Raw genomic sequence first — 27,851 nt, 5'->3', positions numbered from 1 at the left:
CAAGGTCTTTTACCTGAATTTCACTCTCAATTACAGCATTTTGATCTTGCCTCTGAGCGATGGGCACATCTCACTGACCGCTATGCAGCTCGAGATCGTACTCGTCGCATCAATCTTGACCATGATCTCCAACAATTCCAGATTCTTGCTGACGATGATCTCAAGGTTAAACTAGCCGATTACTGGCGGTTAGTTGCTGAATTTGCCACAACTGGTCCTCCCAAATCCGAGGATGACCAAGTTACTTTCTTTTTAAATAAACTTCCGCCCAAGTATTTCAGTTTTATGCAACAAATCATTTCTCAACCTTCTCTTCCTACTTTTTATGAGTTTGAATGTCAACTTTTGCGTTATGCTCGTCTTTACTCTCAGGTCCACCAAAAACATAGCATTCCTGCTTCAGAGGGGGCTCTTCTCTCCGGGATTCCAAAAGATCAACCTAGCTCCGGAAAGCCCTCTCCTACTCCTAACCCCTCTAGTAGTAAACCCGCCTGGCACTCCCTTCCCAAAAAGAATAGGTTTTGTCAGCATTGCCAGAGAGTTGGGCATATTGACGATGAATGTCGCTCCAAAGCCAAAGGCCTTCTTCCTCAGCCTCCCACCATGACTCCTCAACCACCCCGTTGGACTCCTCAGCTCCCTACCACGACTCCTCAATCACCCCGTTGGACTCCACAGCCCCCTACCACGACTCCTCAGCCACCTCGTTGGCGTCCTAGGGGTGGTCCTCCTCCTCCTCCTTCGAACATTGGTCTCTGGAGACCCCAGGGCCATGTCACTAATCACTTCACTCCATCTCCTCCCTTTATAACTCCTGAAGGTCTGTCTGACTGGTCCATCGGAGATTCTCTAGACTTCACTTCTCAAGCCTTGATCCATATCACCGAGCTTGACTCCTCCTCTCCCTTATCTGGGTCAGCTTTTCATACTCTTTCATGTGACTCTAAATCTTCTTGGATTGTGGATAGTGGAGCCACTCATCATATGACCCCTCATCCTGATCTCTTCATTTCTCGCCAATCGGCAACAGGGGGAGTTCGTTGTGGCAATAACTCTGTTGCTACTATTCATGGTGTTGGTTCAATAACTTTTGATACTGACAAAGGTCCCAATCTTGCTCAGTTGGATCAAGTGTTTTATGTGCCCCAATTAGGGGTCAATCTTCTTTCTGTTCATCAACTTTGCCTCCTTGGTCGCACAGTGCTATTTACAAAGATGCATGTTGACATCATAGATGAGTCCTCGGGACTCCTTCTAGCTCGAGGTGATGCTCAACCTAATGGTCTGTACTTTATAAATCAATTTCTTGCGACTCCCTTCCATTGCGGTTCTGAGTTTCATCGGCTTTACGGTAATGCTACCCTAAAAGATCCAACTGACACAGAACGATTATGGCATTATCGTCTGGGACATTTGTCCTATGACTCTTTATATGAAATGTCTCGGGATCATCTAGTTGATGGCCTACCTAAATTATCGCGCGCTAAAGATATTTGTCATCCCTGTCAATTAGGTAAACAAAGCCGCACTCCTTTTCCTTCTCATTCCACTTCTCGAGCCAGTGAGATTTTGCGTCTAGTGGCAAATCTCCTGTTCCTTCCCTCAATGGTTCACATTATTTCTTCTTAATTGTGGATGATTACTCTCGCTATCAATGGGTGTTTTTCATGAAAGAGAAATCCGACACTTTTTCTTTCTTTGCTACTTGGGCTCGCTTGGTTATGAATCAAACAGGCAAGTCTATTGGGATTGCTCGTAGTGATAATGGTGGTGAATTCATTTCCCATGAATTCACTCACTTCCTTCAAGAGCATGGTATCCAACGCCATCTTACATCTCCAAATTCGCCTTCCCAAAATGCTCGTGTCGAACGGCGACAACGTACTGTCATGAACATGGCCCATTCTATGCTTTTTGCAGCCGAGTTGCCTAAACGTCTCTGGCCCGAAGCCGTCAATACTTCTGTCTATATCCTTAATCGCTGTCCTACTCAACCCATCCTGAACATGACGCCTTTTGAGGCCTTCTATGGCTATCGTCCTTCTATTTCTCATCTTCGTATCTTTGGTTGCCGCGCGTACTCTCATACTCCCAATGATACTCGCGGTAAACTCGAACCTCGTGCTGAACTTTTTCTTCTAGTTGGCTACTCGGCAGAAGCCAAAGCTTATCGATTATTTGATCCTCGTACAAACAAAGTTTTGGTTCGCCGAGATGTGGTCTTCGATGAAAGAGCAGTGCTTAAAAATTCCTCTATTCTCTCTACTGATGACGTCTCCACTCCAGTTCCCTCCGACAATTCTCCACCCGAAATTCCTTCCTCTCCTTCCGAAACATCTCTCCCCCCACCCATTGCTTCTCCTCACGACCCACTGCCACGCTGGTATCGTCAAACTATGAAGGATTCCGGAATTATTCCTGTCGAACTTCCTCCTTTTGGTCCTCGCTGCTCTACTCGAATAACTTCTTCTACTGCCACTGCCTCTTTTTTTACCACGGCCTATATCATACATTCTGAACCTGCCACTTGGCAGGAAGCAGTTAAAAATCCTGCGTGGCATCGTGCTATGGAACAGGAGCTTGAAAGTATTGATCGCAATCAGACCTGGATCTTGGTTAATCGACCCACTCACAAAAAGGTCATCGGAACCAAGTGGATCTTCCGAACAAAACTCAAAGCCGATGGCACCCTGGATAAATACAAAGCCCGCTTAGTAGTGCAAAGATTTCGCCAAAACATGGTATCGATTATGAGGAAACCTTTGCCCCTACTGCTCGGTTAACTTCCTTTCGTCTTCTCGCCTTAACTGCTCATCACCACTGGACTATCTATCAAATGGATGTCAAGAGTGCCTTTCTCAATGGTTACCTTGATGAAGAAGTCTATGTGACTCCCCCACCAGGTTTTTCTCCTCCTGGCCATGAAAATAAGGTTTTCCGTCTCCGCAAAGCTCTTTATGGACTCAAACAAGCACCTCGATCATGGTTCCACCGGATAGACACCTTCCTCAAAACTAATGGTTTTCATTCTACTCCCTTTGATCCAAATTTATATATCCATCATTCGTCAGAGGGGGTCTGCTTTATTTTACTCTATGTCGATGATCTTTTGCTTTTAGGCTCCACTCCCACTACACTTCAGTACATTAAAACTCAACTCAGCATCACTTTTGAAATGACTGATCTTGGTCGGCTCTCCTATTTCTTAGGCATGGAAGTTGTACAACATTCTGGTGGTACTTTTGTTTCTCAACAGAAATATGCTCTTCAACTCCTTGATCAAATCATTCCTCATGAGCCTAAGCTGGCTGCCACTCCCTTAGATCCCACCGTAAAGCTCTCAAAAGACTTGGAGTCTCCTCCCTTTGATGAACATCTCTATCGCCAGGTTGTTGGCAAACTCCTCTGGCTCCTTCACACTCGTCGTGATCTTGCTTACTCCGTCTCTATTCTCAGTCAGTATTTTAATGAACCCAAGCTCACTCATTGGCATGCATGTATTCGTATCTTGCGGTTCATTCATGGTACTTACTCTTATGGTTTACATTTCAGACCAGGACTAACCCTACAGGGATACACTGATTCCGACTGGGCTGGTGACCCGGACAATCGTCGTTCTCATGGCGGCTATATTTTCTCGTTTGGCTCGGTACCTGTTTCTTGGTCTAGCCGTAAACAAGAGACTGTTGCTGGTTCTTCTACTGAGGCTGAATACCGGGCCTTGTATGATTGTACCACAGAGGCCATATATCTCCGACAGTTTTTGGTAGAATTGCACTTTCCTTGTACTGAACCCACGATCCTCTACGTCGACAACAAAAGTGCCATTGCTCTCGCAGGCAATCCCATTTTTTCCAACCGCACCAAACATGTCAGTGTTCACTTTCATTTTACTCGCGAGCAAGTGGAATTAGGTACTATTCGGTTGATCTATGTTCCAGCTGCCGATAATCGTGCTGATATTCTTACCAAGCCGGTTAATCACCCTACTCTTGAGCATCTCTGCCCACGGTTGGGGATTGGTTTACCTCCTCCTCTTTAACAGTTTTTTTTCTCTTTGTATACTTAAGGAAGTGAACAAATCCCCTGCGAGGGCACTCCTTCAAGTCTTTCTTTTTGTACCATCATCTGGGCATTTAGTGAAGATGAAAACCTACTCTGTAGGCATCTCCATCTAAATGAAAACCCCCCAAAAAAAAAAAAAAAAAAAAACAAAGGCTGATGAAGATGATAGATCACTCATGGAACACCTCTTTGCTTCTCCTGTCTGCATTGGACATTGAGAGGGGGTGTTAAGCCAGGCAATCTCCAATTCTCCAGGACCAGATAAACAGGTAAGGTACAAACACCACTGGTGCCTCTCCAAATTCTGTCAAAGAAACCCCGAATCGGAGGCAAAAACCACAACCAAAGAAATGTCAAAAGCCCCGGTTCAGAGGATAAACAAAATAAAAAAATTATTTAAAAAATGTTTTTTTTCTGGTCTGACCAGATCTGGCCGACCAGATTGACCTGGTCGGTCAAATCTGACCAGGTCGGTCAACCTGTTGGTTGACCGACTTAAAGCCCCTTCCTATTTAAAGGGGGGGGGGGCTAGGTATTCAAACACAATCTCTCTTCCAGCTCCAGAGGTTCCTGCACACCCTGAGCCACTTCTGCCTCCTGGCTGCCTCCTCTGCTGCCTCAACTTCTGCCTCCTGGATGCCTCCTCTGCTGTCCTCTTTTCTGCTTCAGATTTGCCCTCTTTTCTGCCCCAGATCTGCCCCTCCTTTCTGCTCAGATCTGTCCTCCTTTCTGCTCCAGATCTGTCCCCTTTTTCAGCTCCAGATCTGCCCTCTTTTCTGCTCCAGAACAGCCTTCCTTTCTGCTTCAGTTCTGCTCTCCTTTCTGCATCAGATCAGCTCCAATTTCTGCTCCAGATCTGCCTTCTTTTAGCTTCAGATCTGTCCCAACTTCTGCTCCAAGATCTGCCCTCAACTTCTGCTCCAGATCTACCTCCAACTTCCGCTCCAGATTCTGTTCTTTCTATTCCAAATCTGCAGCAACCCCTGCATCAGTTTGCTGTCTCAGATTTGGTTCAGTTCCAACTTGTGGAGCTAGTGCAGAAGTCCACTACAGTTGTCAGGACTGACGTTTGTTTCCTCCAGAGCTTCTCTCATATCTTCACTTGTACTGAGTTCCGTTTGTGATATATATATCTTCTTCAGCCATTGATTGTCTTCAGTATTGTTTTATTTGTCTCCAAGTATTTTCTTTATAGGTGGCAGTGGTGAGGTGAGCGGAGGGGAGGAGAAAGACGGCGGCGAGGAGGAGGAGAATGGCGGTCGGGGAGCAGAAAGGGGGTGGCGGCGGAGCGGGGGAGGTAAGGAAGCGGACGGAGGAGAGGAATGGTAGCGAGGAGGAAGGAGGGGGCGGGGCAGAGGAGGAGGAGGCGGGGAGGAGGATGGCGGCGGGGGAAGGGGCAAGATAGACGGGACAGGGGGCGGGAGCGGGAGCGTGAGCAGGAGCCTCTCAGGCACAAAAGTGTTTGAAGTCATAAGTTGAAGAAGTTCCATATGTGTGCACACACACATATAACACTTCTATGTGAATTCTTGGGTCCACTATCAATCAATCTTCTGCTGCATGGGGTAGTTGGGATTACCCTCTATTTTCTAACAAATATTGTCATGGCAAATGTATTGGGATTTATCTGGTCACCTCCCCATTTGTAAGCCAAATGTTAGGGACAAATAAGTCGTCTATGAATCTCCTAACCCGACTAAGTTTATGAAAAGCGATTGGACAAGACCCACAAGAGATCAATCACTGCATAAACTTAAATTCATAAGTGAAAAGGTAGAAGTTTACTAAGAAAACAGCACAATTAGTGCCATTTTTGTTTGGAAATAAAGGAGACAAATATCTTAAAGATTTTATAACCCTAGGAGAATTCTTTATTTCAAAATCCAACTTAAATCTATTGGAACAACAGCCTCTCTCAATAAGTTTCTCCAAAGTTCATGGACAGTGCGTAAAATGGCCTTAAAATAAATTAACCACTTTCATACATCAGTTAGAGAAGGCTTACAAGCCGCTACAACGAATCTAGATTTCTTAGTATTTTTATGAAACTTCCAAGCTGCACAAAGATAACGAAGACATGGGGTAACACCAAACATCGAAGAATCCCATCTACACACTGTCGATAGAGCTACCCACCAATGAGAGTGCATTTCCAAGCCTTGAGAGTTAATTGCCTACGCTTATCTCGAGGCATAGTTTTAGGGAATGTTCCTTTAGATAGGTAATCTACCAACTCGGCATATTCATTCTTGCAATAGTCATTTGCAAAAAAATCAGCATTTGACAATTCCATGTCAGCTCCATGTGTTTTCTTGGATGCCAATAACCTGGAAAAACAATCAGCGATCTTGCCCAGTTTATGAATAATCTTGAAGTTGAACTCTTGCAACAAAAGCACAAGCCATCCTTGAATGATAGTTTTGTCAATAAGATAAAGCAAAGCTTGATGGTCCACATAGAACACAAAGGGATTTCCAAGTAAATAATGCCTTGAACTCTAAAATCCATCCTTGAAGCTTATCGATGCTGTTGTAGTTTGATTTGGTAGGTGTTAGCAATCTGGTAGCATAATATACTAGATAGACCAATAGACCATCCAGTTGAGAGCTAGAATAATACCCAAAGCATAACCTGAAGCATCCACATGCATGTGGAAAATAACATCCCATCTTGGTTGTCTAATAATTGGAGTAGCCATTCGGTAGACTCTCCAAGGCGCTACATCTCCAAGCAATTATTAGGTTGAAGGATCTCCCTATTAGCTTGTTTCTCCCACAATTATTAGGTTGAAAAATTGCACTCATCCCTACTAGCTTGTTGTGTAGATACAATAGAGGAGCAAACACCTTGGATTCTCAACTAGAACTCTCAATTGTGGACGAGGCATGTGTGAAATTTCTTTTGCTGACTATCGGCAGCAGGTCATGACCATAGCAACCTTTGACCATCTTCTAATGACACGTTTGACTCCTAGAAACGTAAATGACAAGCCAATGTCTGTTAGAATTATTGTTAGCAGTGACCAATGTAGGTTAGGGGCACTTTTCCCTCAATGAGATTTTTCCCCCTAACCACAGTTAGTGAGTTAGTGTGTGGTTTAGTCTAGGTGACAAAACCACCTCTTATTTGTACTCACCCATAATCCAGAATCTACTCTACTGTTTTGGATCTCTCACTCTCTCTCACTCTTTCTACTCATTCTGCTCCCACTCTGCTCTCTCACCTTGCAAACTCACATTACTCACACTGCTCTCCCCCTTCATCCTCACATTTGGTATCAGAGCAGGATACACCTGCTGCATACAACTGTGCCGAATCAGCAAGCTTGCGCATTCTCGTACCTGCTGTCGTGACGCCATAACAGTCGTACGTACTTGCTGTTGCGCTGTACGATTCTTGCCGTACCTGTGTAATCTGCCGTACCTACGCACCTACGGGTCTTACCGTACCTGCGTAACCTGCGTACCTGCGAGTCCTATCGTACCTGCGTATCTGCATTGAATCTCCTGCATAAGCCATACGTACAGATTCTGTACACCGTACGAATCTGCATCTGCCGTACGAAACGGTACCTACGCCATACAGATTCCAGCATACCAGAGTACCCGCGACGACGTACTGCATAACAGAGCCTGCCGTAACAGTGCTGCCATACGCTGTACTTGCACCTGCATCACCCTCGATATCTACGCTGTCGTGCAGGCATTTGCAGATTTTTGCAGTCTTTTGGGTGTTTTCAAAGTTGGGGCTGCACTTGGAGCAAGCATTGCAGACAGATCTGCAAATGCTTTTGCTCAAAAATTGCAGATTTGGGCTTTTAGTAAATTTGCCCCTTTTTGGTTGCAATTTCAAGCCACAAATTGGGGCTTTTGTGTTGGGAAGGCAATTTTGCAGGATTCAGTTCATACAACCTACTCTTGGGTTGAGGGGCCCGTTTGGAGCCCAAATGATCCCGGATGGCTCTATCATGTGGTCAGTGGCCTATTTTGAGATGCCATAGGTACCAAATGGGTTTTCAAGCTAAAACGGAAGCTGGATGGCTCCATTGATAGGTACAAGGCTAGGCTGGTTGCCAAAGACTATGCTCAGAAGAAGGGCATAGATAATGAGGAGACATTTGCTCCAACATCCCGGATGACTACTATCAGGTCAGTTATTGCAGTGGGTGCAAATTTTGAATGGAATGTCCATCAGTTGGATATAAAAACAGCTTTCCTCAATGGAGACTTGCTGGAAGAGGTTTATGTCAAACAACCTCCAGGATTTGAAATTTCTAATCAAGCACATCATGTTTGCAAGCTGTATAAAGCTTTGTATGGGCTGAAACAGGCTCCACGTGCTTGGTATGCCAAAATAGATGCCTTTCTGACCAGCAAGGGGCTGCACAACAGTCCAACTGAGAGCACCCTCTACATCAAGAAGGATGGGGGGGTATATTTTGGTCATCATTCTTTATGTAGATGACTTACTGCTCACATGGTTAAATGAAGATAATATTGCAGATTTTAAAGCTGAATTGCAGACCACTTTTGACATGTCAGATTTGGGGCTGCTACACTTTTATTTGGGGATCCAGTTCACTCAAGAGAAAAGTGGCATTGTTATGTCTTAATCCAAGTATGTGCAGAAACTCTTGGACAGATTCAACATGCAGGATTGTAAGCCTATAGCCACTCCCATGGAGCCAGGGCTGAAGCTTTATATGATGCAGGTGAATCAGTTGATGTCACTCTCTACAACCAGGCTGTTGGATGCCTCATTTACTTATGCAATACAAGGCCCGATATTCAGTTTGCAGTATCTCAGGTGAGCAGATACATGCACAGCCCAAAGACTTCACATTGGCAGGTTGTAAAACGCATCTTCGGGTACTTGCAAGGCACAAAGTCTTATGGCTTGATATTTCCCAGGGGGGGAGACTTGCAGATGCATGCCTACAGTGACTTAGATTGGGTTGGAGACTATGACACTAGGTAAGTCCACAAGTGGCAATTGTTTCTTTTTGGGTAAAGCTTGTATTTCTTGGCTGAGCAAGAAACAATCTACTGTGGCTGCTTTCTCATGTGAAGCTGAGTACAAGGCAGCTTTCACAGTAACAGTTGAATGTGTTTGGCTACGCCGTTTATTTGCTGATCTTCACCTTTCATTGAAGGGTCCTCCTCCAATTCTCACTGATAATCAGAGTGCTATAGCAATGGCAAAGAATCCTGTGTTTCATGCTCGCACGAAGCACATTGAGGTTCATTATCATTATGTCAGAGAGAAGTTGCATGCAAGGGAGATCAGTATGATCTATGTGTCCACACATGACAATGTTGCAGACATTTTCACCAAAGCTCTTCCACATGAGAAGTTTGAGGCATGTCGACGTGCCTTAAACTTATCTCCTTTTGGTGATTGATGATTTCCTTGTACATGACATTGGCACTGCGGGGGGGTGTTAGAATTATTGTTAGCAGTGACCAAAGTAATGTAATAAGTAGGTTAGGGGCACTTTTCTCTGAATGAGGTTTTTCCCCCTAACCACAGTTAGTGAGTTAGTGTGTGGTTTAGTCTAGGTGACAAAACCACCTCTTATTTGTACTCACCCATAATCCGGAATCTACTCTACTGTTTTGGCTCTCTCACACTCTCTCACTCTTTCTGCTCATTCTGCTCCCACTCTGCTCTCTCACCTTGCAAACTCACATTACTCACACTGCTCTCCCCCTTCATCCTCACAATGTCATGGTTTATCCAACCTCGAGCATGATTATCATCAAGTATGGTCCTAGATTTATCTAGATGTACATATAGATGAATCCACGACCACATAGCAGGCTGACGTGGTCCTTTGTTTTGGGCCATAACATACATATAGATTTATTCTTTTGTTGAGGCATGGTCCTAGATTCATCTAGATATACATATAGATGACTTATTACCTTCTCTCTTTTTTGAGTAAAAAAGCTTCATTTATGTGTTGAATAGCACACAAGGACTCTCTGATGTTGAGGGAAGCAAGCTCTGCAAGGTCTCCCAGGCCTCTGGTGGGTCAGCCCGTCCGTGTCCTAGTTGATTCTTCACATATTATTAGGTTGAAAAATTGCACTCATCCCTACTAGCTTGTTGTATGGGTCCACTCCATTGATTAAGTAGGTATTGAAAAAGCTTGAAAAATAGGAAAACTTTAAGTCCTTACTTTGATTTTATAAGTCAAAAGTAGGTCATGTAGCATATCAAATTGATCATAGGACAGAAGCATCTATTTATTCTATTGATTGACCATATTGAGTGATTCTATTTATTCTAGACTTCATCAAATAAACATGAACAATTTTCATTAGCCTTGGATTGTAGTGGCTTTTAGAACTACAAAAGTGTGCTTGAGCTCTTTGTTAGTTAGGATCAATGGGAGGTCGTTGTGGGGTCTTCCTTCTCCCCTTGAGGTCAATCAAGGTTTGGAGTGGGGTTTAGCCTCTCCATTATTTGACTCTTCTAGAATGTCTCCCAAGGTCGTCTCAGGATTTGTGGGGTAGTATTGGAATCTCCATGTGGGTTGAATCGGTATGTGCAGTATGAGCCTTATGATACCATGCATCCTATTGGTTCACCACTCCTCCTAGGTCTTCTAGGTGTCCTTGAGGGGGTATGTGTGTAGTCCATGGGTTTGGGTGTGATGGGTCATTTGTGAGTGGATATACTAATTAAGAATATTTGGATCAACATGGTTAATAAGATGCAATTGAGATGCCCTCCCTCACATATATACACACTTGAGACAACACTAGCAGATATTTTGGCCAATATTATGGGTCATTATGAGTGGATATACTGTTGGGGTTAAGGCACATTGCCACCCTTTAGAATGTTATGACACACCTGACTGTCGTAAGACAGTCATAGGGTGAATCCCTAATCCTAATAAAACCTATGAGTTTGTGGTGTGGCTCAACACTTTTACACACCCACACTTCTTGTGTGTGTCTCTCTCTGTCTCCTTTGTTCCACTCCCTCACTCTTTTCCCTCACAAGTGGTATCAGAGCCTCTACCTCTCCCTCTCAACTCCGGTCTACCCCTCCCTCTACCCCTCCCTCTCCCCTCGGGCCTCGTGCCCTCAGCAGCGGCAGCAGCGAGCAGGGCAGCGAGCAGCGTGCACGCAGCGCGCAGGAGCAGGTCGCGCGCGGGCAGCTACAGCTGCAGCAGCAGCTAGCTGCTGCTAGCTGCTACCTGCTACTAGGCGGGCGTAGCCAGTGCGTGCACCGCACAGCACCGGCCGCGCGCAGCCAGCGCGCGCAGCACCGGCTGCGTACAGCCCGTCGACCGGCTGCAAGGCAGCAGCCGCGACAGGTACGGCCATCCGTATCGGTTGTACGGACGTCGTACATGCAGCCGTACCGTACGGACGTGGCTGTACGGACGCCGCGACAAGCAGGTACAGGTCGAAATTTTTTTTTGGGGATCTGTGCCCTCGCAGGTACAGGGTACAGCAGGTACCCTGCGCAGGTACAGAAGGTACAGCAGGCACAGATTTTTTTTTGGGGGAAGAAGGAAAAGAGAGAGCACTTCGCTCTTCATTCCCGGAATTTGTTCAGTTCTAAAACTGTGTGTTTGAGGAACAGCAAGTACACTCGTGTCCCTCGTGCTTGAGGTGACTAGTGCCACAGTGTGTGGTGGTTGCACAGTTATTTTGTTTCGGGAAGGTCAGATGCCTTAATTTGCAGAGGGCTTTTATGCTTTTGCTGAGTGCAAATCTCAGTTTTCGGGTGACAATTTCAAAGGGCTTTTGCCTGGAAGTGTATGCAGTGTATGCCTTGAGGCAGTGTGGAGCCAGGGTGCCCACATTGGTCTTGTTTCCGCAGTGTATTCAGTGACATTTCTTGCAGGTCACATTCTGTGTACGACACTTTGAAAATCTCAGTTGAGCCACGCTTGGCCAGTTGACAGTGCTCAAAAGATTCTCTTCAGTGTTTGTACGTTGGGATCTGTGTTGTTACTGTGTACACAGGGCCGTTTATGCATTACATTGTCAGGTGAAAGTGCCAGGAGAGCGCTGTATTTTGTGTGCTACCTCAGTGTTGAGGTGTTTTTCACTTGGTACAAAGGGGCTTTTGCCCAGATTTTGCTTGTGAGCACTTGAGTTACTGTTTGAGAACTTCAGATGCCTTTTATCCCCTTGGCAGAAGGGTGATTGTTTGGGATTTGTCCCATACTTTGTTGCAGGTTTGTGATAGGCTGAGGTGTTTGGAGCCTTTTTCAGTGGACAAAACAGTGTATGACAAGTGGTTTATGCATATAAAATCAGTGCAATACCTCATCTGAGGTGGGAGAAGTGTCTAGGACAGCAGTGTTTTGTGCTTCGTCAGATGATGATGCACTGATAAAGCACTTGTGGAACAGCTGCATCATCATCTGACGAAGCACAAAACACTGCTGAGGTGTTTGGAGCCTTTTTCAGTTGGACAAAACAGTGTATGACAAGTGGTTTATGCATATAAAATCAGTGCAATACCTCATCTGAGGTGGGAGAAGTGTCCAGGACAGCAGTGTTTTGTGCTTCGTCAGATGATGATGCACTGATAAAGCACTTGTGGAACAGCTGCAGCATTCTGAAGTTACTGTTTTATGCCTATTTGAGCACGGTACAGTGTGTCAGAAGGTACAGTGACTGGAGGGAAAATTTTCTGTTTTGCTGCAGATTTTTTTGACAGTAAAAAACAGCACTATTGTGAGTGCTCCTGGCTCTTGATAGAGCAGGTTTTCTGAGAAATCAGAATTTTATTTAGTCATTTTTTGACTTACAGGGAGTCAGGCACTTTCCTTAGCTGATATGGCATCAGGGGGAAGTGAATCTTCAATACTGAACATAAAGAAATTGGAAGGGGCACACAATTATGCATTATGAGCAGAACAGTGTTTGAATGTACTTCTGCTAAAGAAGATTTCTAAGCCCATAAGGGTGAAGGGTGTCAAGCCATCTGGGATGGCAGATGATGAGTGGGAGGAGCTTGATTTGTCCGCAAGGGCTGCTATCATGCTTACTCTCACTGATTCTCTTGTGTTCAATATTCAGGCTGAAAAGACCTCTTATGGCCTATGGCAGAGGCTAGAAGAGTTGTATGCCCAAAAGAGTTCAGCCAGTAAGGTTTATTGGTTGAAGAAGCTTGTCGACCTTCGCATGAAGGAAGGTACAGCTATGACCTCACACTTGAGTGAGTTCAATGCCATCTTTACACAGCTTATTGCACAGGGATTGAACCTTGATGAGGAGTTCAAGGCTACTTTCTTGTTGTGTACCCTCCCTGAGAGTTGGGACACTTTCAAGACCACCCTGACTAATTCAAATGTCACTCTTATGTATGCTGATGTGGAGAGCTCTCTCCTTATGGAGGAGATGAGCAGGAAGAATAATGCGGGCAGCAAGTCTTCCAATGCTTTGCAGGTACATGAAAGAGGTAGGACTCAGCAAAAGGGGAGATCTATTGGCAAGTCCAAATCCCGCAGTCAGTCCCGTGGCAAAAAGGATATTGAATGCTTTTACTGTGGCAAGAAGGGACATGTGAAGTCTAAGTGCTTCAAGTTTATACGGGATCAGAAAGCCAAGAAGGCTGAGACAAAGGATGCAGGCAGTGGAAGCAAAGGCAAAGGCAAGGCCAAGGCAGATGACTTGGATGCAATGAATGTTGCAGCAGAGGACAGTGACAGTGACAGACATGATGTTTTATGCTCTTCTGTTGTAATTGCACATACATTGGTTGTTGATGGCCTTGACATGCATACCTGGCTCTTGGATTCAGGTGCTTCTTTTCATGTTACTCCTCATAGGGAGTGGTTTACTTCCTACATAGGTACTCATGGAGTTGTTCACCTTGGGAACAACTATGCATGTCAGATTGCAGGGATTGACAGTATACAGATAGTATTCCCTGATGGACGCATATTTATGCTTGATGGTGTTCGCCATGTGCCGCAAATCAAGAAAAATCTGATTAGCACTGGCTTGTTGGATGACAGTGGTTACCACACCACATTTGGGGATTCCAAATGGGTGATTACTGATGGCCAGGTTGTAGTGGCTGAGGGTTATAAGAGTGATACCTTGTACCCTCTTTATGTTTCCAGTGTAGGTAATCATGTTGTTGCCATAACCGAGCTGCCAAAGGTTTCATTGTGGCATAGTCGGTTGGGACACATGTCCGTTAAAGGAATGCAAGAACTGTCACGTTTGGGTTATCTGCCGTCTCTTTCATTTTCAGATTTGCCTACTTGTGATCATTGCATTTTTGGAAAGCATTCTATGACTCCTCATAAGAGGAGAACTCCCCAAAATAGAGCACCGCTTGATCTAGTGCACATTGATTTGTGTGATATGCCACAGCTATCACTAGGGGGTGCAAAGTATTTCATTACTTTTATTGATGATGCCACACGCAAAGTGTGGGTCTATTTCTTGAAGCATAAGAGCGATGCCTTAGATGCTTTCAAGAAGTTTGTCGCTCAGGTTGAGAATCGGACAGGACGCAGGCTGAAATGCCTCAGATCCGATAATGGGGGTGAGTATGTGTCAAATGCTTTTGTACAGTTTTGCGAAGCTAAGGGCATTAAATAGGAACTCACAGCCCCTCATAATGCATCTCAAAATGGTGTGAGTGAGCGGATGAATCGAACTATTCAGGAGAAAGTTCGATGTATGTTGTCTTATGCTGCATTGTCCCATGGCTTTTGGGCAGAAGCCGTGCAAACAGCAGTTCACCTAATTAACAGGTCGCCGAACAAGGCTTTGGAGTTGAAAGTGCCAGAGGAGTTGCGGTCTGGCAAGCCACCTTCATATAAGCACTTACGTGTGTTTGGCTGCGAGTGCTTTGCTCATGTACGCAAAGAACTGCGCACCAAACTGGAACCAAAGTCTTTCAGATGCATCTTTATGGGTTACGGTGACGAAGGTGAAATGGGGTACAGGTTATGGGATCCCGTCAAACGGAAGATTATACGCAGCAATGACGTCATCTTTAAAGAGGATAGTGTACACAAAGAACCCGTGCAACTTGTGGAATACATGAGGGTTGTTTATGATGATGTCGGACAGCAAAGAATGCCCATTAATATGCAGCAGCAGGCTGCTGTAGATAACCCTGTTCAAGAGGGTATACAGGCTGAAAATCAGCCAGACAATTTTGCCAATGATGCACCACTGGATATGCCAGCAAATGGCGCTGTAGAACAGCCAAATATGGTGGTACAGCCACCCGTCATGCATGACGAACAGGCTAGACAGCAGCCTAATCTGGAACATTTTGTTAGGAGGAGCACCCGTGTACAACGGCCTCCTGACAGGTTTGTTCCAGGAGCCAATAATGTGGCTGATTTTATCATGCTGACAGATTGTGGTGAGCCTTCCAGCTTCAAGGAAGCTATGGGAAGAACAGAGAAAAGGAAGTGGGAGAAAGCCATGCAATCTGAAATGGACTCTCTACTTCAAAATGATACATGGGACTTGGTGCAGCTACCTGCAGGCAGAAAGGTTTTGCCATGCAAGTGGGTTTACAAAGTCAAAGGGGATTCAAATGCTTTACCGAGGTATAAGGCCAGATTGGTTGCCAAGGGATTTAAGCAGGAGAAGGGCATTGACTTTGATGAAATCTTTTCCCCTGTAGTCAAGATGACTACTTTGAGAGCAGTGTTAGCTCTTGTTGCTCATGAGGACATGGATTTATGTCAGATGGATGTGAAGACTGCTTTTCTTTACGGAGATCTCCATGATGAGATCTACATGAGTCAGCCAGAGGGATATGCTGTTAAAGGGAAAGAGCAGCTTGTGTGTAAGCTCAAGAGGAGCTTGTATGGACTCAAGCAGGCGCCAAGAGAATGGTACAAGAAGTTTGATGCCTTCATGCAGTCCCAAGGGTATCATAGGTGTGAGACCGATCACTGCTTGTACACCAAACGGGCAAAGGATGGCAGTTTGATGCTACTCATTCTATATGTGGATGACATGCTGATTGCCAGCAAATCTCAGCAGGAGATTAGTGCTTTGAAGAAGCAACTGCATAAGTCTTTTGATATGAAAGACTTAGGTGATGCAAACCATATTCTTGGTATGCGGATTATTCGTGACAGGTCCAAGGGACTTCTGTTTCTGTCACAAAAGGAGTACATTGACAAAGTACTGCAGAGGTTTAAAATGGAGGGGGGGAAGTCTATTAGTACCCCGTTGCCTCCACATTTAAAACTCAGCAGTAAGGACAGCCCCAGATCAGATGATGATAAGGCTGAAATGGCAAGGTTCCGTATGCATCTGCAGTTTGTTCTTTGATGTATGCCATGGTTGCCACTCGTCCGGATATTACTTTTGCGGTGGGAGTCATCAGCAGGTATATGGCAAATCTAGGCAAACGGCACTGGGAAGCAGTGAAAGGCGTCTTGAGGTATCTCAAGGGTACCAAAGACTTGTGCATATGCTATGGTAGGCAGGATGCATTGGTGCATGGTTTTACAGATTCAGACTATGCAAGGAATGCAAATAACCGGAAGTCTACTACCGGTTATATTTTCACATTTGCAGGAGGTGCTATATCATGGGTGTCTCGGTTGCAGAAATGCATTGCTCTGTCAACCACTGAAGTTGAATATGTTGCAGCCACTGAGGCTTGCAAGGAAGCAATATGGCTTACTCGGCTGGTGGGAGATTTGGGCATTACAGGAGATATGCCAGTTTTGCATTGTGATAGTCAGAGTGCTATCATGTTGGCAAAGAATCCGGTCTTTCATCAGAAGACCAAGCACATAGATGTGAAATACCATTTCATCAGGGAGGTACTGGAAGACAAGCGGCTTGAGCTTGTGAAGGTGCATACTGATGATAATCCTGCAGATTTGCTCACTAAGAGCTTGCCTACAGAGCGGTTTGCACATTGTCGCCACATCATGGGATTAGGATGAGACCATTCTTATTTTATGATCTTGTATACAGTAACTGTATATTGCTGTAATTTTTATTCTTTTCTCCCCTTTAGGCACATTGGCCTTTAGGTGGGAGGTTGTTGGGGTAAAGGCACATTGCCACCCTTTAGAATGTTATGACACCTATGATTGTCTTAAGACAGTCATAGGGTGAATCCCTAATCCTAATAAAACCTATGAGTTTGTGGTGTGGCTCAACACTTTTACACACCCACACTTCTTGTTTCTCTCTCTCTCCGTCTCCTTTGTTCCACTCCCTCACTCTTTTCCCTCACATATACTAATTAAGAATGATTAGAAACATTGGGATATATCAGTGGGAGATGTGGCACATGATGGAGCATAAGCAGCCACTACACAAGAATGATGCAATACTAGATACATTGCATGCAAAGTCCAATGGAAGAAGGATGCACTAGTACTACATCGTGTAATAGCTATACTGACATTGCATCATATCCCTCTCCCCTACCTGCACTAGTATATCAGCATCATTTCCAAGAGTTTGAATACACATATACATCTATATAAGCACTACTAGAAATAGGGCTTAGGATTGAACATCGTTTCCAAGAGTTCTAATGCACATGTACATCTATATAAGAACTATTGGAAATATGGCTTAGGGATTCTAAACCCTTATTCCCCTTTGTTAAATCTTAAGCCCTATTTCCAATAGCTCTTATATATCCTTCCTCCCCTCCCTACCTTTTGCCTTGAAGCAACTTTCTTGAGGAGGGGGTTTTGAGATGCTAGTTTGTCTTCTCCCCTACTGTAGTTGGGATGCAAGTTTCATCTATTATTCCTCTTGGTATTCAATAAAGTGCTATAGCTATTTCCCCTCCCCCCTCCTCCCTTGCTAGTCTTGATGTAGATTCTATCCGAACATCTCTATTTTTGACGATGTTCCAAAGCAACTTTCCTCGTTTCTTGATGTTTCATTCTTAGAGCTACATCCCATTCGTCCCCCTTTTACCAAGAGGCCTTGGTTGAACATTCGAGGGTAGCTGCCACTCCTATCAACACATTGGAAAGGATTCTTGGAGGGCTTCTCCTTGGATTTCCCACCTATCGTTGTGATGTTTTGCCCCTTGCCCTATGCCTAGTGTTGGGTGCCTCTTATGTTGTGATGGTGTTCAATTTTCTTTCCTCCTATCAACACATGGTTTTAGCACCCTATGTTGCTTTGTCATGTTGTTCATGCTGAACAAAGGGGGATAAGGGCTTAGGCCTAAATAGAAGGGGATATAGAGGGGATAGGAAGGGGTTCACTATACATGTATATAAGAGGGTGGGGGAGAGAGATTTGATGGATTGCATAAGCAACCACTAAACAAGAAAGATACAATCTTGCTTTCTCCTGTCAAGCTCTTGTTGTTGCCTATACCTAGAACTATAGGTTCTCCAACATGAAAGACTTTGTATCCATTGTATTTAGATTCAAAGTCTTTGTGTCGCCCAAGGGGCAGACTCAAATCCACCAGCTTTTAGGTCTATGTTAGACTGCATTTCTTGGGTTTTGTTCACACACTAAGAAACATTTTGCTTAAAACTTGTACCATGTGCAAGACTTTACAACGTGAAAAAGGTTCCCAATACATAGATCTGACAATACCTACACACATATTTGTTGGTTATGCAAAATTGAAAAATGAGTGTTAACTTCTAAGACCAAACAAAAACACAAATTAACAATTGTGGTTCTGAGAAGACCAGTTGAGTGTACAACTACTAACTTAGCAACACTACAACCACTATGATCAAGTTTCAGGATAAGAAGATTCAACCATACTGAGAAATATGCACAAGTAAAATGATATCAAAGCACACAACAATGAGGAGAATCCTAGTGCCATAGGCACACTCCAATCCACTGCTAATCTTTACAACTGTGGTCGTGCCTCCAACAAATAAGGGAGGACAAAAGACTTCAGAATGATTGTCTTTATGGACCCTATAACCAAGTCCTTATGAAATACTTTATACTGGTAAATTATACTTTGTGGAGTAATTGTTATGTATTACTTAACCATTAAAAGTTCACCACATTTCTTGATACTTAAATTTTGCTTTTGAACAAAATGAAAACCATTAAAAGTTTTCTATAGTTCTCAATAAACTTAGGTCTTATAAAAAGTTGTGTTTATGTGTGTCATCAGGTGTGAAACCCTATGAGAGTGAAAGAGAGAAGGGCTTTCATTCGATCGCTTCGAATGTAAGTGCATGCTCCTTCCCCTCTCCCTTCCTCGCTGTCTTTTAAGGCCATTTTTCCACGGCAATATTGTCATTGGAGGCGAAATACCTCTTGACGTCAAGGGACGAGCAGATTAAAGATAAGGAAGTACTCATAAAAGACACGGAGGTACTGCTCCAAGACACAAAGGTCTAAATTTTTGCCCTCAAGCTACAAAAGATATGAGGGCAATAATTTAGACCTCCTTGTCTTTGAGTAGTACCTCCTTATCTTTTATGAGTACCTTTTGGCATTGAGGATGGGCCTCACAAATATCATATTAGATAGTCTCAAATTGTCAAGACAAAGTAGCATTTTGTCCATCTTGTGCTTCATAATTTGCCATAATTTGCTACTTCGTCTCGACAATTTGAGACTATCTAATATGATGTTTGTGAGAGGCATTCTACAAAATGAGGAACACTTTAAATAAGCCACCCTTTCATGTTTTTTGCTATCCTTTCTTATTGGTTTGTGTTGGAAAAGAATTAGAGTTTGAGATGAAGGTGGTGAATACGAAAGACTTCGAGGTAAGTCTTGAAGAGAGAGAGAGAGAGAGAGAGAGAGAGAGAGTTTTTTAACGTCATAGGAATAATCCCAAGACCACATTGATGTGGTATCCGACGTTGACCCCTGAGGATGGAACACACAACACCCAACGACACGAACCAGAGCCTCAACCACTAAGACCCACGCGGGTTTTACAAAACTTGGTGGGGAAGGATGGCTTATACACGAGGAGAGAGAGTTTTTTAACGTCGTAGGAACAATCCCAAGACCACATTGATGTGGTATCCGACATCGACCCCTGAGGATCGAACACACAACACCCAACGACACGAACTAGAGCCTCAACCACCAAGACCCACGCGGGTTTTACAAAACTTGGTGGGGAAGGATGGCTTATACATGAGGAGAGAGAGAGAGAGAGAGAGAGAGAGAGAGAGAGGGGGGGGGGGGCACAAGACACTTCTCCTTGCTCTTGTTGAGCTTGCTATTTCAATCCTTCTTTTTGGTCTTGTTTGACATTTTGTTCATCCTCATCTTGTGACCTCAATGTACTCCATGAAGATGCGTTCTTGCTCGTGTGATCTAACTTGACCTATCTTTCAACTATATCCTTGAAGGACATGCACAAAAGTATCAGAAACTTTCAAGTGCATAATAACATGTCTTTTACTTGAATATCCTCTTGACTAGTTTTTTCATTGTCCTTTTCAGAAAGTACACCAAGAACCCAACCGACCCAAAAACTTTCAAGGGTGTAATAACATGTTTTTTACTTGAATATCCTCTCGAATAGTTTTTTCATTTTCCTTTTTAGAAAGTGCACCAAGTACCCATCATAGACATGCTTTCCTATTGGGTGGAAAGTGGAGAGGGGTAGATCTACTCCTCTCTCCTACTCTTGATTGATACAAACAAGCTCAACTAGTGGTACTCTAAGGTATATTGATGAGGCTGATGAATTTTGTAAGTCTAATGCTTTGAATGGAGAAAAGAGGAGCCATTGATAGGCTATTCCCCCATGTGGATCTAGAAATGGCCCCAACAAGTAATTTGAGCTGATATGTTGGTAGGTCTTTTTGGTTGTTTACAAACCTCGATCTGTTTCTTGATAGACCCAACTAGACCCCAATGTATATAGGGACTTGCTTGAAAAGATATTGAAAGAGGGGAAAAAGAAGAGAAGGAAAGGAGGAAGAGGGGAAAAAGAGATTGAAAGAGGGGATAAAGAAGAGAGAAAAAGAAGAGAAGGAAAAGAGGAACAGAGGGAGAGAGGAAAAGAAGAGGGAATAGGAGAAGAGAGGGGAAGAGAAGGTTCCTACGCCCATCACTACAGCTAGCGCTAGTTGCAGGCTACTACATGTATAATTCTGTAATTATTCTCACAAGCAATTATTAGGTTGAAGGATCTTGGTTGTATATGTATATGTATATGTATATGTATGTATGTATGTATGTATGTACATGTATATATATCTATATCTATGTCCATATCTATATTCTTCATGAACAAGATACAAAATTTCCATTGTGATTCCATAAGAAGATTTTTACAATTGGGCACATGTACATGCTCAAAGAAGAGATTGATGTAGTTGAACTCTATTTTTCTATAGGAGGAATATCCTTGCCTCTTTTAGACCTACCCACTATCTACATGTCCTTATCATCTATGGTCAGATGCTTTTTGTTGGATAACTATAGGATGACTGTCATCAAAGAGATCCACTAGATAGGTCGTCTTGGCCCCTCAATCATATTGCATTCTCCAATGATGTCACTTTGTGTTTAAGCTGTATAAGTCTTAATTCTAGCTTAATTGCAAACTCTTAAGTTCAAGTATATGTGTTTGGCAACTCGCAATCAACTCATTCAAATGCCTCTGCAAAATCCGTTGTTTGAATTGATAGAAAGCACCGAGTAGTTTACATTGGTATCAGCTACCTATATTCCTAGGTAGGGCTCAGCTATTATCCTCTAAGGGGCTTCCATGTCTCCCCATCAAAAAAAGTGAGTCCTGATATTGAGGTTGAGCTCGTGCATGATCTCACATACCACCCTTGCAAAGATAGCCTTTGGGATAAGGAGGTCCATAGACTTAGATACTTGCAGATCTCCCTCACAATCAATTCTCCTAACTTGGATAACTACAGGTGGGTGATAGCCCATAGATGGAGGGTGATTGGGTGGAGAGAGATTGGATGAGGGCATAACTGAGATTTGTAGCTAGATGACATGGTGTCTATGTGTCTAGCTACTCTTTGAACCTTTCCTACTATTCTTATTCCATTTAACCAAGGAGATACTATTGTTTTCATTGTTGCTCTAGAATTTAGGCCCTCTCATCAAGCTCCTCCTATGTGGGAGGCCTTCTATGGGATAGAATCTTCTTTGCAACTTTTGTGGTGCTAGAGACCCAATAACTAAGTCTATTCTCTTTAAGACTCAATTTCTCACCTTGTGTGGTCCTCCTTGATCATTTTCTACCTTTTCTTTCTTATTAAGGAAAGCATTGTACATATATCAAACTCATTAGGGCACTTGAGTTTGTCTTTTTTTTCACTATAGATAAATCTTTCACACTACCAAAACTTAGTTTGCATGAAATATTGCGTAATTTCTTCAAATTTCCTCATATTTTAAAGTCTTTACTTGGCCAAAATGAAAGTCCATAGTTGAAAGATAAATATTTCACACTACCAAAACTTAATTTGCATGGAATATTGCCTAATTTCTTCAAACTTCCTCATATTTTTAAGTCATTACTTGGCCAAAATGAAATTCCATAGTTGAAAGCACTTTCTCAAAATTTTCAATGATATTTTGACTCTCTTCTTTTGGATTCATGCTATATGCATCATTGATGTAGAAGTGAACAAACTTCTCAATTATCATTATGATAGCATGAAGTGAAGAAATATGTACTCTCTCAAGGTGAATACTCTTTCTAATTTTGGACCCTTGACCACCTCACTTTGATCAAGTCTTCGAATGGTTTTTAGATTTAGCATGTCATAAAACTTGACCATGGCCTACAACATTCTTCAAATATCCATCACAAAGTTTGTTCTTCATTACTTCTTGGCTTGTTCGCCTTCCGTCAGATAATTTCATAGTTATTGTACTACAAACATCTTGAGGCTCATGGACTAGCTCAAGCACTCCCAAATTGAGAGCATGGAAAGCTTTATTAACATCCGTTGGTTTTGGTAGTGGGACCATACCTTTTGGTCCAATTGAAAGGCAACATGTATTTTTTAAGCTCTTGAATATGAGCTGGTATGACATCATGCTTATGTTTGTAGTATCACACAACCTTGTGTGATAGTTGTAGTGCATGTTCCACAACTTTTTGCATCAACTTAGATGTTATACACGATCTGATTGCATTAGATAGGGGATATTCTATCACAAATTCTAGCATTTTTTAGAAACATACTTCTACTATAGCACTAGAGTCTTCATTGTGGAAAGAGCTAAGTTTTGTAATAGCTCTACAAGCTCTTAGTCAATGCTTCCAATGCCCACTTTTCTTAGCCAATTCTTCTATTGGACATAATTTCCTTGTGCAAGCAGGCACCCATTGGAGTGTCTGTCATGTATAATGATTTTTTTGGTAACTTTGAAATATCTTCATTCAATACTCTCTCCCATATGAGTATTTTTTGATTCAATACTCTCTCCCATATGGGAGAGAGTATTTTTACAATACTCTCTCCCATATGAGCGTTTATTGATTCAATCTTGCCTTGCAATTTTTTATTCTCCTTTTGTAAACTAGCATACCCACTTTCCTTCTCAATCATCATGACATTTATATCTTTTTAGGGGTTTTTTAGATCTTGCATAGATGATGTGCAATGCTAATTCCAAGCCTCTAGCATTATGATCCTTTCATCTTTTTCAAAAACTAAATATTGATGGTGGCTATGAAGAACATTATTTCCATGAGCTTGTAACCTTAGAAATATCATAACAAGCCATTATCACCTCATATACAAATATCTTCATAAAATTGATCAACTCATGGTATCATGAAGCTTGAGAAAGGCTATATCTAAAGAATATATCTTCCCATCCAAAAAAGAACCACATGTTATTTCCCTTCATTTTCACGGCAATAAGTGAAACCACTTTTACTTAAAGAATATTCATTCCTCTTTAGAACTAAAGCATTCTCGGCATCAATTTGAGATGAATGTTCATTTTATCTTACTTCCAATATCCACTCTAGTATTATATATATTTCACCTAATATAAACATAGTAATAGCATCGGTAAAAAATACAAAAACCTCAAACTTTTTACCATAGCACAAACTTTAGAACATGAAATAAAAACCTTTATAAACAACAAATCACATAAAACTAAAACATCTCAACAAGCATCTTAGCAAATATAGTAGAATAAATATCCATGGAAAAAAGAAATATAACAAATGAATTCAAATTTCATGGAAGAAATATGAAAATTATTAAGCTATATAGTTGAAAACAAAGTCATAATATGTGAATGAAATACACCATAGTCTTTCAAGAAGAACCATTGAAGCTGAAGTTTAGTCTTTCTTTTTTACCTACTTCAAAATAAGGTTCACAACAAATTTGCATGCCTCAACTTTGAATATGTATAAGATGATGGGAATTATGGTCGAAAATGGTAGTAGAGGAAGTTCAAGGGGTTCATTAAAATGGAAGAATTGTTGAGAGGAAAAGAGAGAGGTGTAAGAAAGCAATACAACGTCTATGCTCAACATATAACAGGATCTCGTATGCAAGAGAGAAAAGCATATAGTATGGAGAATAAAAATTTTGATTACTGTAGAACTGATACAATAGATGGCGCTGCCTCCCAACCGTGCGCTCCTGTGTGAGAAGCTTCAATGGTGTGCTGGAAACAGTAGAGGACGGAGGCTGGATGCTAAGGAATCAGAGTTGCTGAAGCTAGTGATGATTATGGGCTTCACGGGCTTACTATTATATAGCCACCAGTCGTAGTTGGTTAGACCTAGTCGGGAGACCGACTCAGTCAGCCCAAAACAGCCGCTTGGAGGTCGGTCCTGAAATAAGCCACCAATCACTCGTTAGAATGGTGGTGCATAAGAGAGCAACTGATGTTGTGATTCCTTGGATTAGCAAGCAAGACCTACACATGAAGACAGACATCCATGCAAGGAGCATTCCAAATACTCTGGGACAACTACCTGCTCTTCTTCACCTAAATCTCTCGCACAATCGCTTGGTTGGCCAAGTACCCCGACAGCTTGGAAATCTTCTGCTCCTTTTGTCCTTGGATTTGTCAAGGAACGGACTGTCCAGCCAAGTTCCTGCCGCTCTTAGTGGCTGCATGGAATTGATGAGCTTGAATTTGTCATACAACAAACTCAGTGGAAATGTACTAGCGAGCCTTGCCCAGCTTCGCAGCCTACAATCATTGGATCTGTCTTTCAATCAACTTAACGGTTCGCTTCCACAAATCCCGCTGTTCCAAAATGCATCAATTTCAAACTTCTTTGGAAACCCTGACCTGTGCGGCCGAATACTTCAAAAAGCATGTAACAACACTTCACCCGTTACAGCTACGTCTAATTCTAAACCCAAATTGGCAGTGGAGATTATAATCATTGTGTCAATCGTCGTTGCAGCGGCAATTTTCACAATTCTTGTCATTTGGCATCGAAGTGTAGAGCAACAGGTCATCTACAAGACAATTTGTTGTGAGAGAGTTATTTGAAGGTCACTGCTGAAGAGCTTCGACAAGCAACTGACAACTTTAGCCATGAAAATATCATAGGTTCTGGAGGTGCCAGCATCGTCTTCAAAGCTTTGCTCCCACGAGAGAATATTGCAGTGGCCATTAAGGTTTTGAGGAATGAAGTGGCCTTGAATGTAGAGGCTCGGTTTAGAAGAGAAGTGCAGGTGCTGGCCAAAGTGCGACACCGGCACATTGTGAGAATATATGGATGTTGCATCAGCTTGGATATCAAAGCACTTATTCTGGAGCTTAAACCGAATGGCAGTTTGGCAGAGCATTGCTATGGCCGGAGGGAGCTGCAAAGGAATCCACTGAGTATGCAGGAGAAACTGCGAAGAGGGGTTGCGCATGGCCTGCACTACTTGCATGACCTCCATCCAGAAGGACCCATTTTGCATTGTGGTCTCAAGCCGGAAAATATTTTGTTGGATGCTGATTTGGAACCACGCATTTCTGATTTTGGAATTGCCAAGCTCCTCTCTCGGGATACTTATGAAGCTTCAATGTCTCTTTTGCTAAGAGGATCTGTGGGCTACATCCCTCCAAGTAAGGCCAAACGAAATTTAACTTTCAAGCGCTATTCTTATTGAAGGATTAATGTTTCTCATTCTTTTAGTTCCCCATGATGTGTGTGCTACTGATCATGGATTTGATTGCAGAATATGGATACAATTGTCAAGTGAGTACTAAGGGAGATGTGTATAGCTTTGGCGTGATAATGCTAGAGCTTCTCACTGGCAAGAGACCCACCATGTTCAGCTTACTTACATAATGAATTGAGCATTTTCGACACCACAACTTTGACTGAACAAGTGGCGAAGAGAATAATACAATTTGCTCTAATGTGCAGAAATCATTTGCCCTCTAATCGTCCCACCATGCACCAAGGTGTGCAATTCCTAACTAGCTTCTGATAGATCAAATACCCTGCTCCCTCTATGGTTCATGTAGTATTTGACCTAGGATAAGTTACTTCAATACTTGTTGCCTCTATGAGCTAATCTCTCTTTTGTAAAATGTATATTATTGTAATTATGCTTTGGCTTACATTGTATCTAAACATATAGAGAAAAACAAAGGCGTTTTGTCATGGGTGCGTTCACTGTTGACTAGGTGGGAGAGTCATATATATTTATGTTGTATCTAAAGGTAGGTGTAAGTCTTGGTAGATTGCCATGATCAACACATTGACCAATTTACTAACTTATGAGCACTGTTTATGACAGATGTTTTGGGGACTATGAGCAAATTATAGTATCTCTTATGCGAGTACAACGTCTACTTGAGAAGGAGCTTGTCTTATGGATTGAAGTCCTTCCCCCTTGCCCCCTCCATCTCCACCACCCCCTCCCCCCTTCCCCCTCCATCTCCACCATCCCCTCCCCCCCTCCATTTCCACTCCCCCCCCCCCCATTCCCTCCTCCATCTCTACCACCCCCTCCCCCCCCCCCCCCTCCATCTTCACCACCCCCTCCCCCTCCCCCCTCCCCCCTCCATCTCCACCACCCCCTCCCCTCTTCCCCCCCCCCCCCCATCTCCTCCCCCCTCCATCTCCACCACCCCCTCCCCCCTTCCCCCTCCATCTCCACCACCCCCTCCCCCCCTCCATTTCCACCACCCCCTTCCTCCTCCCCCCGTCCCCCCTCCATCTCCACCACCCCCTCCTCCCTTTTCCCCCCCCATCTCCTCCCCGCTCCATGTCCCCCTTCCCCATTTCCCCCTCCCCCCTTCATCTCCACCACCCCCTCCCCCCTTTTCCCCCCCATCTCCCCCTCCTCCATCTCCCCCTCCCCCCTCCATCTCCACCACCCCCTCCCCCCTTTTCCCCCCCATCTCCTCCCCCCTCCATCTCTTCCTCCCCTCTCCATTTCCACCACCCCCTCCCACCTTCCTCCCTCCCCCCTCCATCTCCCCCTCCCTCTTCTCCCCTCCCCCCTCCATCTCCATCTCCATCTCCACCACCCCCTCCCCCCTTTTCCTCCCCATCTCCTCCCCCCTCCATCTTCCCCTCCCCTCCCAGGTCGGATGCCACCTGTTGCAGAGGTAGGCAACTGGTTGACTCGCACACTGGCTGGCTCATTTGTTCGCAAGGTACACTATGCAGTCAGGGGTTTTTTTGAGGTCATTATGGTAGATGAGATTCACAGGCAAATGCTTTTGGAACATTCGCTCCTCTTTTTTGGGCAGCAAATGGTGCACGTATTACCATGGTCTCCCACAAGGGATTTTCAGACTTTGATCCGACACTGATGTCTTGTCTGGGTTGAAGTTGTAGACTTTTCGCAATGCATGGCTTCATTCTTGCCTAAAATTGTAGCGACTTTAGGCAAAGTGGTTTGCCCACCGCGGCCT

General features: G+C 43.5%; 1 protein-coding gene across 1 annotated transcript; it reads left to right on the top strand.

Annotated features, from left to right (window-relative positions):
• Nucleotides 1–1,895: 1,895 nt before the first annotated feature.
• On the top strand, nt 1,896–26,271 carry LOC147882147 (putative leucine-rich repeat receptor-like serine/threonine-protein kinase At2g24130). Its single transcript, XM_087401523.1, has 3 exons — nt 1,896–2,106; nt 25,467–26,045; nt 26,159–26,271. The coding sequence occupies exons 1-3, from the start codon at nt 1,896–1,898 to the stop codon at nt 26,269–26,271; spliced, it is 903 nt and encodes a 300-aa protein (XP_087257649.1).
• Nucleotides 26,272–27,851: the final 1,580 nt, after the last annotated feature.

Source organism: Dipteris shenzhenensis, chromosome 30 (assembly GCF_047967505.1).
Source record: "Dipteris shenzhenensis isolate YYH24624 ecotype China chromosome 30, Dip_SZ_1.0, whole genome shotgun sequence".
In the NCBI taxonomy this organism is placed as follows: domain Eukaryota; kingdom Viridiplantae; phylum Streptophyta; class Polypodiopsida; order Gleicheniales; family Dipteridaceae; genus Dipteris; species Dipteris shenzhenensis.
Note: the sequence above shows the minus strand (reverse complement) of the source record. Positions and strands in the feature narration are given on the sequence as shown.